The sequence below is a fragment of the Ambystoma mexicanum genome, chromosome 6q (assembly GCF_040938575.1).
Source record: "Ambystoma mexicanum isolate Mex_15411 chromosome 6q, UKY_AmexF1_1, whole genome shotgun sequence".
Taxonomy (NCBI): domain Eukaryota; kingdom Metazoa; phylum Chordata; class Amphibia; order Caudata; family Ambystomatidae; genus Ambystoma; species Ambystoma mexicanum.
The window spans coordinates 1,078,094,914-1,078,108,011 of record NC_090937.1 but is presented as its reverse complement, the minus strand read 5'-3'; the positions used below and the strand labels follow the sequence as shown (position 1 = coordinate 1,078,108,011).

The 13,098-nt window shown below is 48.3% G+C and overlaps 1 protein-coding gene across 4 annotated transcripts in view; it reads left to right on the top strand.

Annotated features, from left to right (window-relative positions):
- EXOC1 (exocyst complex component 1) overlaps positions 1–13,098 on the top strand; it is a 791,619-nt gene that overhangs the window by 290,069 nt on the left and 488,452 nt on the right. For all 4 annotated transcript variants that reach the window (XM_069631625.1, XM_069631623.1, XM_069631624.1 and 1 more), the window contains one exon: positions 7,259–7,368. In XM_069631625.1, the coding sequence (XP_069487726.1) occupies positions 7,259–7,368 (110 nt within the window). The remainder of the gene's footprint in view (positions 1–7,258; positions 7,369–13,098) is intronic.

The window sequence follows — 13,098 nt, the reverse complement described above, 5'->3', positions numbered from 1 at the left end:
AGTATTAGGTGTACCCATATGGTCCCCCCTCACCATGATGAACCTCCCATTGTTATCCTGTCATGGTGCATGCCCCCAAAACACTGAAACCTGCGAGCGCCCAGCCCAAATTCTGGCTTCCTTTGGGACTTCCCAGGCCCCAGCTTGGCTCACCTGGGCTCAGTCCTGGCGCCGCTGGCGCCAGGCTCATGGTAAGTGTTAAATACATGGTCCATTTATTTGGCTCTGAGATGCTGAGCCATTCAGTACAGGGTTTGGCTTGGGACTACTTTACCAGAGAGACAGGATACGATGAAGGGGACTATTTTCCTTGAACTACTTGCAAGGCTATTTAAACCGCACCCTGCAAACTGAACACGCTTCGCGTTAATCTGCACTCCTGCAGCGTAACGCTCTCCGTGTCAGTTCTTGCTTCCTTTCTGCCACGCCCGTCCAGAGTCTTCTATCCATCGGCACCTGTGAAAATAGAAGAACAAGAGTTATTTATGCATTGAAGGCCTTACCTGCAGAACATCCGGACCTCACCTTTACGCTTATCCAAGGGCCACCGCATCTGTAGAAGATCAGAACAGAAGGTACCCTCTCGGGTAGCGACGCACCTGACTCGGCCTCCTCCAGGAACTCCAGCGAGCAGTTCTCCATCATTCTGCAGAATGAACAGAAAAGACAAAGCAGGTTAGTCGCACACAACAAGAAGGCTAAAATAAAGAGAACTATTAGCGCATCTCGCACAGCGCTCTACTCACCGGCAAGAATCCTGCACATCATTGTCAGGAGAGTCATCCATCATCCGAAAATCGCTTTTGTGCCGCACCTGAAAGACAAAAAAATGAACATTAGATATCTTGCATGCAAGGACTTAAGGCAGCTATTTCAAGGAGTTATTGGAATAGAGACTTAACTGCTTACTCCGGTCCATCCACTTCAGCAACCTCCATCGGATCAGTGAAGTAACTCGATCCTGGAACTACAGAGTAACCGCGCCCCTGCCAGAGAGTGTGCAGGACGGAGAGCTCACCCATATAATAGACAAGGTGAGCCAGGGAAAGAGAAGGATAACACGGAAGGAGGTGAAAACCAAAACCAGCTCCATACAGTTGGCTAATATATTGTTTCAACTTGCAGACAAACATCTCCTGTGGCAAGACAGAAGGGAAGATGCAAGCAGGCCCTCATTAAGCAGAACAACACCAGTGCAGACATCATCCTTCGCACACGAGCACGCCCCCGTGGAGACGAGGTGAGCGTGACAGAACGCGAAGCCTTACACAAATTCTCTACCTGGGCGCCATGGAAACCTCGGAAACGGATCAGCTAGCTCAGCTTTTGGGGGAACTCAGGGCCGAGGTACATTCGGCTAGACAGGAAACCAATGCCTTACGAAGGGAACTGATTGTAGCAAAGGACCGCACCGATGATCTCGCCAGACAGTTGCTCCATTCACAGGCAGGGCAAACGCTGCTACCTGGAGTGGGGTCAATGGTACCCACTGCATCAAGCAACCCAGTTCAGGTGGTCCTCCCAGGAGCCGTACCTTTGGCAGCCCCAGAACGATTCGCTGGAGACCCAAAAAGGTATGCGGTTTTTATGAATCGGGGCCGTCTACACTTCCTATGCAGGCTAGGAGCCTTTCCAAACGACCAGTCCAAAGTGGCCTTTGTACTTTCATATCTTGGTGGCAGTGCTGCTGACTGGTCGGTACCGCTGGTCAGTCGGGATGATCCCATCTTGAGAGACTTCCAAAGATTCCAATTGGATATGGAGAAGCTGTTTGCTCGGCGCTACCAAGGTCAGGCATTGAACAATGAGCTTTTTGTCTTTGCGTCAAGGCAACCAGGATCTGCTAACTTTCATTGTGACCTTCAACAGACTGGTTGTGGAAACTGATTGGCCGGACGACAAACGAACAACGCTGTTTTACCGCGGCCTGAGAGGGGAGTTAAAGGACGTTTTAGCTCAAGTGGTTAACCTGCCCAGAGACTGTGCTGAGTTCATAGACTTGGTGGTCCAGCTTGATCACAGACTGCAGAACCTTAAGGCTGATCATGCTAGAATCGATTCAAGGGTATTTGTACGCCCCAAGGAAAACACCTCCAAGACCACCGACGTGTCTGAACCCATGCAAATCGGAGGAGTGCGTGGGCCATTATCCAAGGCTGAAAGAGATAGGAGAAGACAACAACTGTGTTTGTATTGCGTGTCAGCCAGCCATTTCCTTCGAGAGTGCCCAGTAAAGCCACCTAAAAAGGCAGTGGGAGTCGCTGGTAAGGTTGAAACAGAGTCTGAGCTGGAAAACTTCTCCGCCCGGCAGGCGTAGAGGTCCGCTTGCCGAGCGAAAAGAAGGACTCCCAGACCTCGCACCTAGATTTGCCTATGGTCCTTATAAACCACCAACCGCCATCTCGAATGCATGCAGTCAGAGCATACATTGACAGTGGAGCCATTGGAAATTATATGGATTAAGGGTTGGCTTCGAGGATGAACCTTTCCCTTTGCGAAAAGGCAACAACAGACTTAATCACCACAGTCGACGGAACTGAAATCGCTTCGGGTCCAGTAACGCATTCTACGACAGTGATGACTCTTTTGTGCCAAGACGGTCATCGGGAAACCATAGTGTTTGATATAATCAAGGCTCCACAATTTCAAATAATTCTGGGAATGCCATGGTTATTATCACATAATCCTTGCATGCCAAGAGGTTGACCTTCTCAGTCGACTGTGCTCAAACTTGTTATCCAACTAAAGGACCTTTGGTCACTGGAGCGACGACGATCATGAAACCAACCAATTCCCTCCCATATCAAGACTAACAGGACGTATTCCAAAAGGATCAAGCCAACACACTGCCCCCTCATAGGTCGTATGACTGCCAGATCGACCTTGTACCAGGAGCACAGATCCCGTGCGGTTGAATCTATGCTCTCACAGAGCCTGAAAACCTGCATTTGAGAAAATATTTAGACCAGCACCTGGCTAACGGTTTCATTCGCCCATCCAAGTCCCCGGCGGCATCACCCTTGTTCTTCGTGCCTAAAAAGGAAGGTGACCATAGGACTTGCATCGACTACCGCGCATTGAATCAGGTCACTGTTAAAAACAGTTACCCTTTGCTTTTGATTCCTGACCTATTGGATCAAGTTAAAGATGCCCGGATTTACACCAAGTTAGACCTTCGCGGAGCATACCACCTGGTACGGATCTGGATAGAGGACGAATGGAAGACCGCTTTCCGCACCAAATACGGGCTATTTGAATACCAGGTGATGCCTTTTGGCCTTGCCCCAGCGGCGTTCCAGTATTTCATGAACAATGTTTTGCGATAATTATGATTGATGTGTGTGTAGTAGTATACATCAACGACATTCTGGTATACTCTCGTGCAGAGCAAGAACACGTGAAACATGTCCGGGCCGTTTTGGCCAAACTTCGACAACACAAACTGTTTGCAAAGCTGGAAAAATGTTTTTTCCATGTCACTGAGGCCGAGTTCCTTGGATTTGTATTAACCCCTCATGGTGTGTGCATGGATTCACGGAAGGTTGAAGCCATTCTTAACTGGCCATCTCCAACTTCGATTGAAGGAGTTCAGAGCATGCTCGGATTTGCAAACTTCTATTGTCGTTTCATTCCAGGATTTTCGCAACTAGTGCACCCCATCACCACTCTGCTGCGTGAAAACAAGTGATTTCAATGGTCCGAAGAGGCTGAGAAAGCCTTTCAGGAGCTAAAACAAAGATTCATCTCAGCCCCGATTTTCGCTTGAAGGTGGAATTTAACCCCCTCATGTTATGCGTTAGCCACCTGAATCCAAAGTGGAGTTTTCACATGCCCCCCTGACCTGCTCTTCCGCCCTCAACCCCGACCCCCCCCCCCTTGCCCGCTCTCCCCTCCCACCCTCTGTGGTATCTCTCTCGACCTCCTCCTCCCCACCACCGTACCTCATCCACCTCCCCAGTACTTCTTGCACTACAACACCAAGCGCTATGACCCCCCCCTTATCCCTCCCCCCACCCTCTCCCACCCTGAACCCCCAATTTAGGGCGAGACCGCTCCCTCCCCCCATCCCCCAGCCCTCCATTCACCACCTCCCGGACAATCCCGTCCTTGCTTGTTCCAACACGTTTTCCACTCCTCCCTCCCAGGCCCTTAATGAAATCCAAGTTCCCACCACCCCCATAGACCTCTCGTGCGGCAACCAGATCACCCAGTCTCCCCTGCGCTACGACCCCCCTCCCCCTCGGTGCCCCGAACTTTCAACCCCCCCGCGGGGCCCTGCAGCGTGACCCTTGTCTTACCCCGTTCCCCCACAGTGGCCCATTCCCAAGGTCTGCCCCTTTCCCTTTGGCACCCCCCCGGGATGGTGGCTCCCCTTCGTGCCCCCCACCCCCCAGCTCCAACCGTATAATGCTAGCCGCCTCTTGGAGCGTGGTAGCCCGCCTCTGACTCACCTCCCACTTAAACATTAAGCCAAAAGGAAAGGTCCACTTATATTTTATCCCCTTCTTGACAACTCCTTCAAAACCGGACCCATGCTCCTTCTTTTCATTAGCGTACTTGCCGCCAATTCTTGAAACAATGATATTCCCTGCCCTTTGTAGAGTACCGGTTTGCTCTGCCTGGCCGCCAGCAATACCGCTTCCTTCTGCCCATACCTGGCGAAGGCGACCACAACCTCCTGAGGTCTAGCGTTGGGACCTCCAGGGATCCGGCCAACTCTATGAACCCTGTCCAATACTATCGATCCCGGGTCCCCTTCACCCAAAAGCTCTGCAAATATATGCTGGCATTCTTCCTTTAGTTGTCGATCCGTCACTGCCTCCGGTAGCGCCTTGATCTGGATGTTGACCCTCCGGGATCTATTCACAAGGTCCTCTAGCATTGCCTCCATATTCCTTGTTGCGGTGTCCAGCCAATCTATAGCCTCGCTATTAGCCATTGTGTCCCTCTCGTTTTCCTGGAGGCCTCTTTCCAGCAAGTCTGTCCTTTCCCCCAACTGAGCTACTTCTTGTCGCATTTCTCCTATTGCAGCATTGAGGTTGGTTCTCATTAGCTGAAACTGCTCTTGAAAGGTTTGAGCCCGATACTCTCTCAGGGTCTGCATTTCTCCTCTGAAATCTTGCCTCGTCATCTGTGCCGGCTCATCCTCCGCTTCATTGCCCCTACGCTCCTTCGAATGACCACTGCTGCTTTTACTAGAGTCCTTGTTCACCATTGCAGGCCAAAGTGTGGGCAATGTTCCTTGGGGCTCCCCTGCCCTGCGAAGTGACCGGCCTTCCCAGATTTCCCCCTGGACCTGGAAGACATCTATGTTGGGCCCAACTCGCAGCCCTACCGTGTTCGCGTCGGCAACCCAAGTCCTCGGTCGCTACTTCGGAGGCCTGGGTCCCCTCACCCCAGGTCGAACTAATCCCCCATCTTCTGTGGGGGGGGGGTCGTCCTCGCCTCAGTCCGGTAGTCCTTCCTCTGTGGGAGGCCTTCCTCCCTCTCCGATTCTGTGGGTCCTCCCCTGCCGCAGCCTCCTATGCCAGCCCCACTGCTATCGGGGAGCTTCTGGGCGCTATTCCAGACGTACCGGCCTCTTGTAGAGTGGGGCCTGAGGATCCACTCCGACGCCTGTCCCTTATGGGTGGATCCAGTGGGTTGTGTCCTGGGCCCCAGGCCCTCCTACGCTTAGCTGGCCGTGAAGTCAGTACGGCCCAACGGGGCCCCCACCAATCAGTTTGATTCAAGCACTGGCCCTTTAGTAGCTGTCCAGTCCTCCATTGGGGAGGGGGACACGTCCCCCCCCTGATGACCCACACCACTCTCCACTTGTAGCTCACCCCTGGTTCCCACAGGGGAGTCGCCCCAGTCTCCGGCGGCCGCCCGCCCTGCGCAGGCCTACCCTACGAGTTCAGCACTATTAGGGCTGCTCCAAGCCCCCGCCGCCAGTCAGCGTTTGTTGCTGCCTGGCCCCGTTCTTCAGATTGCTCGTCTTCTCTTGTGCCCCTCCCCTGCCCAGGGCCTGTTCAGCCCTCCGGGCCTCCGCTCTTCCCTGCACTGCAAGGATTTGCTTTCTGTTGGGGGGGACTCGCCTCTCGTCTGTCTCTTCCGCAGCTGCTGGGACTTCTGTTCACCGCATCCGCGGGCGGCTCTCTGCCCCCTCCTCTCAATGGGGCCTGCGCCTGCCACTCGTGCCTCGCCTCGCTTCGCTTCCCACTCCTCACCTCGGCTGCGGGATCCGGCGCTGTCATCTGGGGAGGAGTTGGGGAGCCCCTCACCCCCGCTCTGCACCGGCCTGGTCGGGGGCTCCACAGAAAGAGTTGGGGATGCCGCGCCTCTCTCCCCCACCGCCAGTGCCTCCGCTGGTGTCCGCTCCGGTGCGCCCTCCCTCTCAGCTTTCTCCGGCACAGACGCAAGCTTTGCGAGTCCGCCCTGAGGGCCCCTCCTCTCTACCAGTGGGCACCCGCCCGAACCTCCACAAGCCACGGCCACAGTCTCCTGGGGCACGCTGATTCTCCCTGCACGGGTGTAGCCCGCACTTCCCTGCTGATGTCCGCGCCACCTTCCAGAGGGCCCCCACGCTGCAGCCTCTTCACCGCTGCGCTCCCCAAAGCATCCGTTCACCGAAACCGCAGCCTGGTCCCTGGGAGGGGTGGTGGGTCCGCCAGAGAAACAGGCCTTGAAGCTAACGAGCAGCTGTCGGCACGTCTACTCGATGCCGGCGGCCATCTTGGAATGGATGGCTTTTTTAAATGTGAAACCCCAAGTATATTACATGGTTCACTGTTTCTAAACTTGAACTAGAGATGGGTAAAAAAAGACTTCTAGATGGAGACATTGTCATAATTTTTGGTTTCCGAGTATTATTGGTCCGGTCATTCCTGGAGGCAAACTGTTGAAATATCTGTTGCAAACCAATAGGAGTGACATCAAATATTATTATGCCATCATCATTGGCCTACCAGTCTAACCTCAGTTGGCAGAGCCGAGGTGGAAAGGATCGATCTGCATAAAGTGCTAAGTTAGACAAAGAGCAAGCACACAGCCTTGCTTGAGGCTCCTTAATGTGTCAATCTTAGAAGAGAAACATCCTCTATTGGCAAGACGGACTTGTATGCTGGTTTGAATAAAGAGCTATTAACATATTTCACAAATTCTGAGTGGAGACCCCATTGATCCAGCTTGACTCATAGAATGGACCTATTTATAGTGTTGAAAGCGACAATCCAAATCGGTTGATGCAGCAGTCTAATAATTCTTCTATCTCTTTTAGGACATGAAATGCTTCAGTCAGTCAAGCAGCAGCAGCAGTTGTTCACTGACCTGCGAGAACAGTTTGCTCGAAGGCTTGCCAGCCATCTGAACAACGTATTTGTTCAACAGGTATTTATAGATTGATATGGTTTCCATTGGGGTTGTCAGTTTAACCATTTTTGAAAGATAATCTCATTGGTTGTGTAACATTGATGCTCAGATTTTCATTACCCCACCTGTCTAGCCCTCTCATTTCTGTGCCTGCATGGTTCACAATTCTTACCACCTCTATCCTTGCCACGATTATGTCTTCTCTGAATAAATGTATATTTGTGAGCAAGCCACTCATTATAAACATTATGTATGAATTATGTTAGGTGCAAATGGATTAATAGTTTAATCATGTTCACATCATGTGTGTGTTGGAGAGTACTGTATAAATTCTGTTTTTTCAGTATGTACAATTTTCAGGATGCCGAAAGCATGTTCTGATGCATTTTGCCACTTTCTTGCAGTCCACTCTGCCATTCGAAAAGAGGACCAGACATACTCAACTCCATAATGAATAGTCCATCCCAACCTCAAGGCCATATCCTATCCACATAGAACAAACAGGAGCAACCCAGACATATTTCTGAACCAACTGCTTGATTCATTAGGCATTGTGAGCACTTAACTATTGGTGGAACAAGACCTCCTTGGATTTTAATAAAATATAAATGTTGTAGGACCGATAATGTGCATACACATTTATTTTGGTTGGCACTGCCCGCATCACAATTTTGGGGTTATCCCACCGGAAAATCTGGCGGGATGCCACCAAAACAGTAATGCTGTTTCCAACCACTTGGAATGCCGTAATTACTGGCATATTCTAAGTGGCAGAAACACAGGTAAATCCCTATACCAAAGGACTCCATGGAGGGGATTGCCAGAATTACTGGTGCCGGTGATTTTGGGAATTTTTTTGCCGAGGGGTGCAAGATAAATCGGTGCCCCCACCGGCAAACTTGTGTTTTGCTGGTGCAGTAAAAGTGCTGGTGCCGGAATTACCATCAGTTTTACCAGCACTTTTACCGCAATGGCAAAACTGAAGTTACCCCCACTGACTGGTTTCAAAACATTAGGGCTCATTACAAGTTTACCGGTATCCCGCTGGTAATTCCGGCAAGATACCAAGAAACTGCACCTACCGTCTCCACCGCCTGATATCCCAATATTACTGTATATAACGGGTGGCGGAGAGACCGGAAAGTTCCCATTCCATGGAGTCCCAGTGGTAGTAGTCAGGCCTGCCGGTAGATCTGTACCTCCACCAGCAAACTTGTGTTTCCCCAGTCTGGAATAAATGCTGGTGCTGGAATTACCCCATTGCTGTTTGTTGAAAGACGATGGGGCTCATTACAAGTATGGCGGTGTGGGAACAAAGTGGCAGTGATGGAATTACTGCCACTTTTCCCTCTCCCACATACGAGTTTGGACCTGCAGTGGGGGATTTACCTCCAGCATCATGCTGGAAGTAAATACTCCCACTTTCCGCTGATAAATCTGCAAAATAAGCAGAAATCCCCAATGGAGTCTTATGGACTCCAAATTAATGGCTCAGGAGGATAGCTCAGGGGCAACATGCTCGCCTTGGAAGCAAGACACAGAGCAACACTGATTCGTTCCCTGTGTCCGTGCTTCGAAACCTCTGGGTATTAAGCGGGTAATAAATACATAAGTACTACAGAAATTGGGACTGGGTTCACAGTCCCTTTAGGCAGAATATCCGCCTGGTAAGTTGGAACACGCGAGGTCCCAATACCTTTACAACGAAAAAAATGAAAGAACACCTGTTCAGTATTACTGATGTTGTTATTCTCCAGTTAACCTGGCTTGTAAACTCAATAGCTATTGAAGGATATTCAACCCATATTTTGCCTGCCCACCAAAAAGCAAAAGGTAGACCATCAGGGGGCCTTTTAATGGCCTTTAAGAATTTATTGCGTCGGGAAGTAATTCCCATCTTTAATAATGCTAAGGGCATTCAGGAATGTAAATTTACTTTAAGAACTCAAAAGCCAGATTTCCAAGTTGTAGTTATTAACATCTAATGGAACCCTGCCTGGATCAAACTTCAGCCCTTCTTAACTATTTTGACATCACTGCTTGAGAAGATCAAATTAGACCATGGGGAAGCCCATATCATTTTAGCTGGGGAACCTGAACACTCAATGCGTTCCACCTCAAAAGGGAAGGAAGTAAGGTTCCCTCTGAGTACATCGAACAAAGGTAAAATCTGGGTGGAATTTATCGATGCTTGGGAGCTGAAAATGCTAAATGGATCTATCCCGGGGGATATTCCTCCAGGTCCGACTTGTCTCGAGGGCAGTCCAGCTCCACTTTGGACTACATTTTTATGTCTGCTGGACTGCTGTCACTAAACATATCCTTGGAAATTAAGTCTGAGAGAGGGAGTGACCAGTCATGTCTTGAGCTGTTTTTTTTCAGATATTGCGACCTCTCTGACAGTTAAACAAACACAGAATATAATAATCAACAAGGGAAGAGTTTGCCTCTCCAAATATAGATTGGAGGTTAGAGCCCTAAATAATAACCTATTGAAAATCCCTGAGAATGTTCTGCAGGCAGCTGTCAGCCGGGCAAATTTGTAAACTATATCTGGTCCACCTGCCCGCCGAGTGTGGGAGGAAGTGGAAAGCGGCACCATCACTGCCATACGTTCGACTAAGAAACCTGGTTGTACAAAAAGTCGCTAGGTCACAAGCTGAGGAAGCTAAAGAGACTAAATCGTGGCCCGGAAGATCTAAAGAGAAAATAAGTTTCTGCCCCTGGAATATAAGCATTGGTCAGTGAGCAGAAGGATGCTGCGCCTTCAAAAAGATGGTGGAATGATGCTGAGTGTAATTACTCAAAACAACTCTTGAAATTTCAGGTCTGTAATTAATCACTCAGAGAAAAACTCTTAATGGCATCCAGTATAATTTGTTGCCGGAGACCAAGTGGATAGAATACCTCACTAAACATTTTGAAAATTGCCATAAGGTACTACATAGACCGGGTCAAAATGTCAGTTGGCATCTTTCCTTCGACAAAAAGGAGTTGGCAGACTTAATTGCGAAATCCTCTTCCTCAAAGGCAGCAGGCCCAAATGGGCTGATTTATCAGGTCCTAAAGAACAACAAGGAAATCCTTGATAAGCAAACGTCCCCCCCCCTCATGGTAAACTGCTACATTTATTCCATTCTTTAAGGGGGGCGATCGGTTACAGCCGGCGAATTATCGCCCTCCTAGATATTGTAGCAAACTCTTCATGAAAATTCTATTAAGAGACCTGGAAGATTGGGCCGAGAGTGAACAGATCCACTAAATGGGCTTGTCCTTAACTTGATTAGTGAGAACACCAGGGACAAAGGAGAAGCACAATTATATGGTGCTTGGGTGGACTTCTCAAAGGCCTTTGATCAAGTAATCAGGGAGCGCCTCTGGAATAAGTTGAGAAAGTGGGGAGTTCCAGAAGGCTTGTTATCCATGCTTGTTGAGCTACACAGGGATACCCCTGCGAGTACGGCTGGACGAGGAAGGACATCTGTCAGATTCTATCAGGGCTGAGAGGGAAGTTAGACAGGGTTGCCTAGGGGCACCATTTTTCTTCACCATTTTTCTTCAACCACATTGCAATCATCCGTGCTGGCCAGCCCGAAAATTAATACGTCTAAGATCCATTGGCTGGCGTGACAACACACCAGTGGGGCTGCAATGTCTGCTAAATGGGCTGAGTGCTTTCGCAAAGGAGAACCGCCCCTCGATTAACTAAATGAAATACAAAGGTGTTTTCTTTAAAGCACACGCGCAAACTTGTGAACTTCACCCGATGGACGCTTGATGGCCAGGTTCTCCCGAGAGTGAAATATTATTGTGTTTGGGCTACATGATCTACGCATCTCCCTCTGACTAAGGCGGAAATGGATGGGCTGAATAAAATCAATCAGCAAGTGTCGCAAATGAAAAAGGTTCTCCTTACATTTTGCAAATTCTCATTCGTTCCACTGATTAAGTTCTACACAGCAAAAGTGGTTCCAGTGATCCTATATGGGCTTGAGGCTAAACCCCAGCTGTGTAATACAAATTGGTAAAAAACTAGAAGGCTCAGTTTGGAAGAAAGTCTTGGGACTCCCAATGACCCTCCCAATGCCTGGCCTAACATTTGAATTAGGACTGAAATCTCTGAAAAATACTGCAGAATGGAGATTGGCCTCTCTTGCTCGCTTAATAATTACAGCCCAGGAAGGCTCACTTTATGCAGACATCAAGGCCCATCTGGATCAATCTAAATCTAAATTACTGTCCCAACTAATAGTAAAAGTAAAGGAGACTTTTACTTCGGCCAACTCCGATTTTGTAGCATTAATCACTAATCTAGTAAAAGTTAAAAGAAAGAAAAATCTAGAACTAATGGACTGTATCAACAGTCGACAAGATGCGATCTGAAAGTCCCCCGAACCAATTTTTGTCAGTTCACAAGAAATTAGGGACCATGGCAAAATTTCTTGTAAAGTTCCCGGATTGGAAAATCAGGAAAAACTTCCTTAGAACTCGCCTGAATCTGGTACATACTGGAGAAGTTCTCACAAAAAGGGCCTAGGGGGAGGACACTAATACGATCTGTTATTTGTACAACCCCGGGAAATCAATCGCTGAAACATCTTATGTTAAAATGTGAAGGTACTTGGCCACTAAGATTGGCCCTCTTTTCCAGATTCGTGGCTAGTGAAGATAGAATTGTCTCTGAAGGGTTTTGGGACAGACTGATTTCAGGTCATAATACAGCATTAACAACAGCTGTGGTTCAGGTGTTGGAAAGAAGTAATATAAGAATATGATAATATTTTACCTTTTTCTTTTTTTTAAGTGCTTGTATATATTTGACATTGTATGTATGTAAGAATATGGAAGTTTTATATTTGTTTGGTCACTAGGATTATTGGTTCTGTTTTTGATCATTTTTGCTGGTCATTTTGTAAAAGGTTGGGTAACCAAATACAAATAAAAAAAAATCAATCCTATTATAATGGCGACTAACACTGATACCACCACTTGTAATCCGGTGGTAAATTCGCCGGACCATGTGGCAGTAACAGTAATACTGATGGGCGGTATTCCATTAGATTTACCGCCTGAATGCCGCCCAACTCGTAATGAGGCCCAATTTGTGGTTGGTGTGTGGTTATAGCAAAAGGGCTATCACTGAAAGGTAAACTTACCCTACTTTTTCAGATGTCTCTCTTGAACTCCTAACCTGTAAAAGCAGATAACTAAGCGGAGAACATTTGTAAGGTGGAGACAGCATAGTCACAACTGGGCATCATACAGATGTTTTATGAAGCGCCTCTTAAACAAATTGCACATACCCTCTACATTACGCATCAGCAGATAATTCCTACCGACAAAGTGAGGACTACCCGATAGGCTTGTCAGATTTCCTTAACTGGTATATGCTTTGGAAATATGCATAAGTTCTCTTGGTTCTAATGGATCGAGCATAAATGTCAACTGACCAGAGTATCATTTCACTTGGTGACACAGAATAATGCATTATCCGCTTGAACATTTCTACTTTTAGTGTAGAGAAGCTAACACAATTCTGTTGTATTATCCGCTTGCCTAGCTTGGATATTTCCACCATTAGTGTAGAGAAGCGAACACAATTCTGTTGTATAAAGCGCCACACAAATGCTCAAAAAAATAATCATTGTCAAGTCATTATTTCTTACAGTGTAGACATTAAGGGCATTCTACTTGGTGCTTTTGCTACACACATAATAGGCCTCCAAAATTGGATGTAAGGTATGTTAT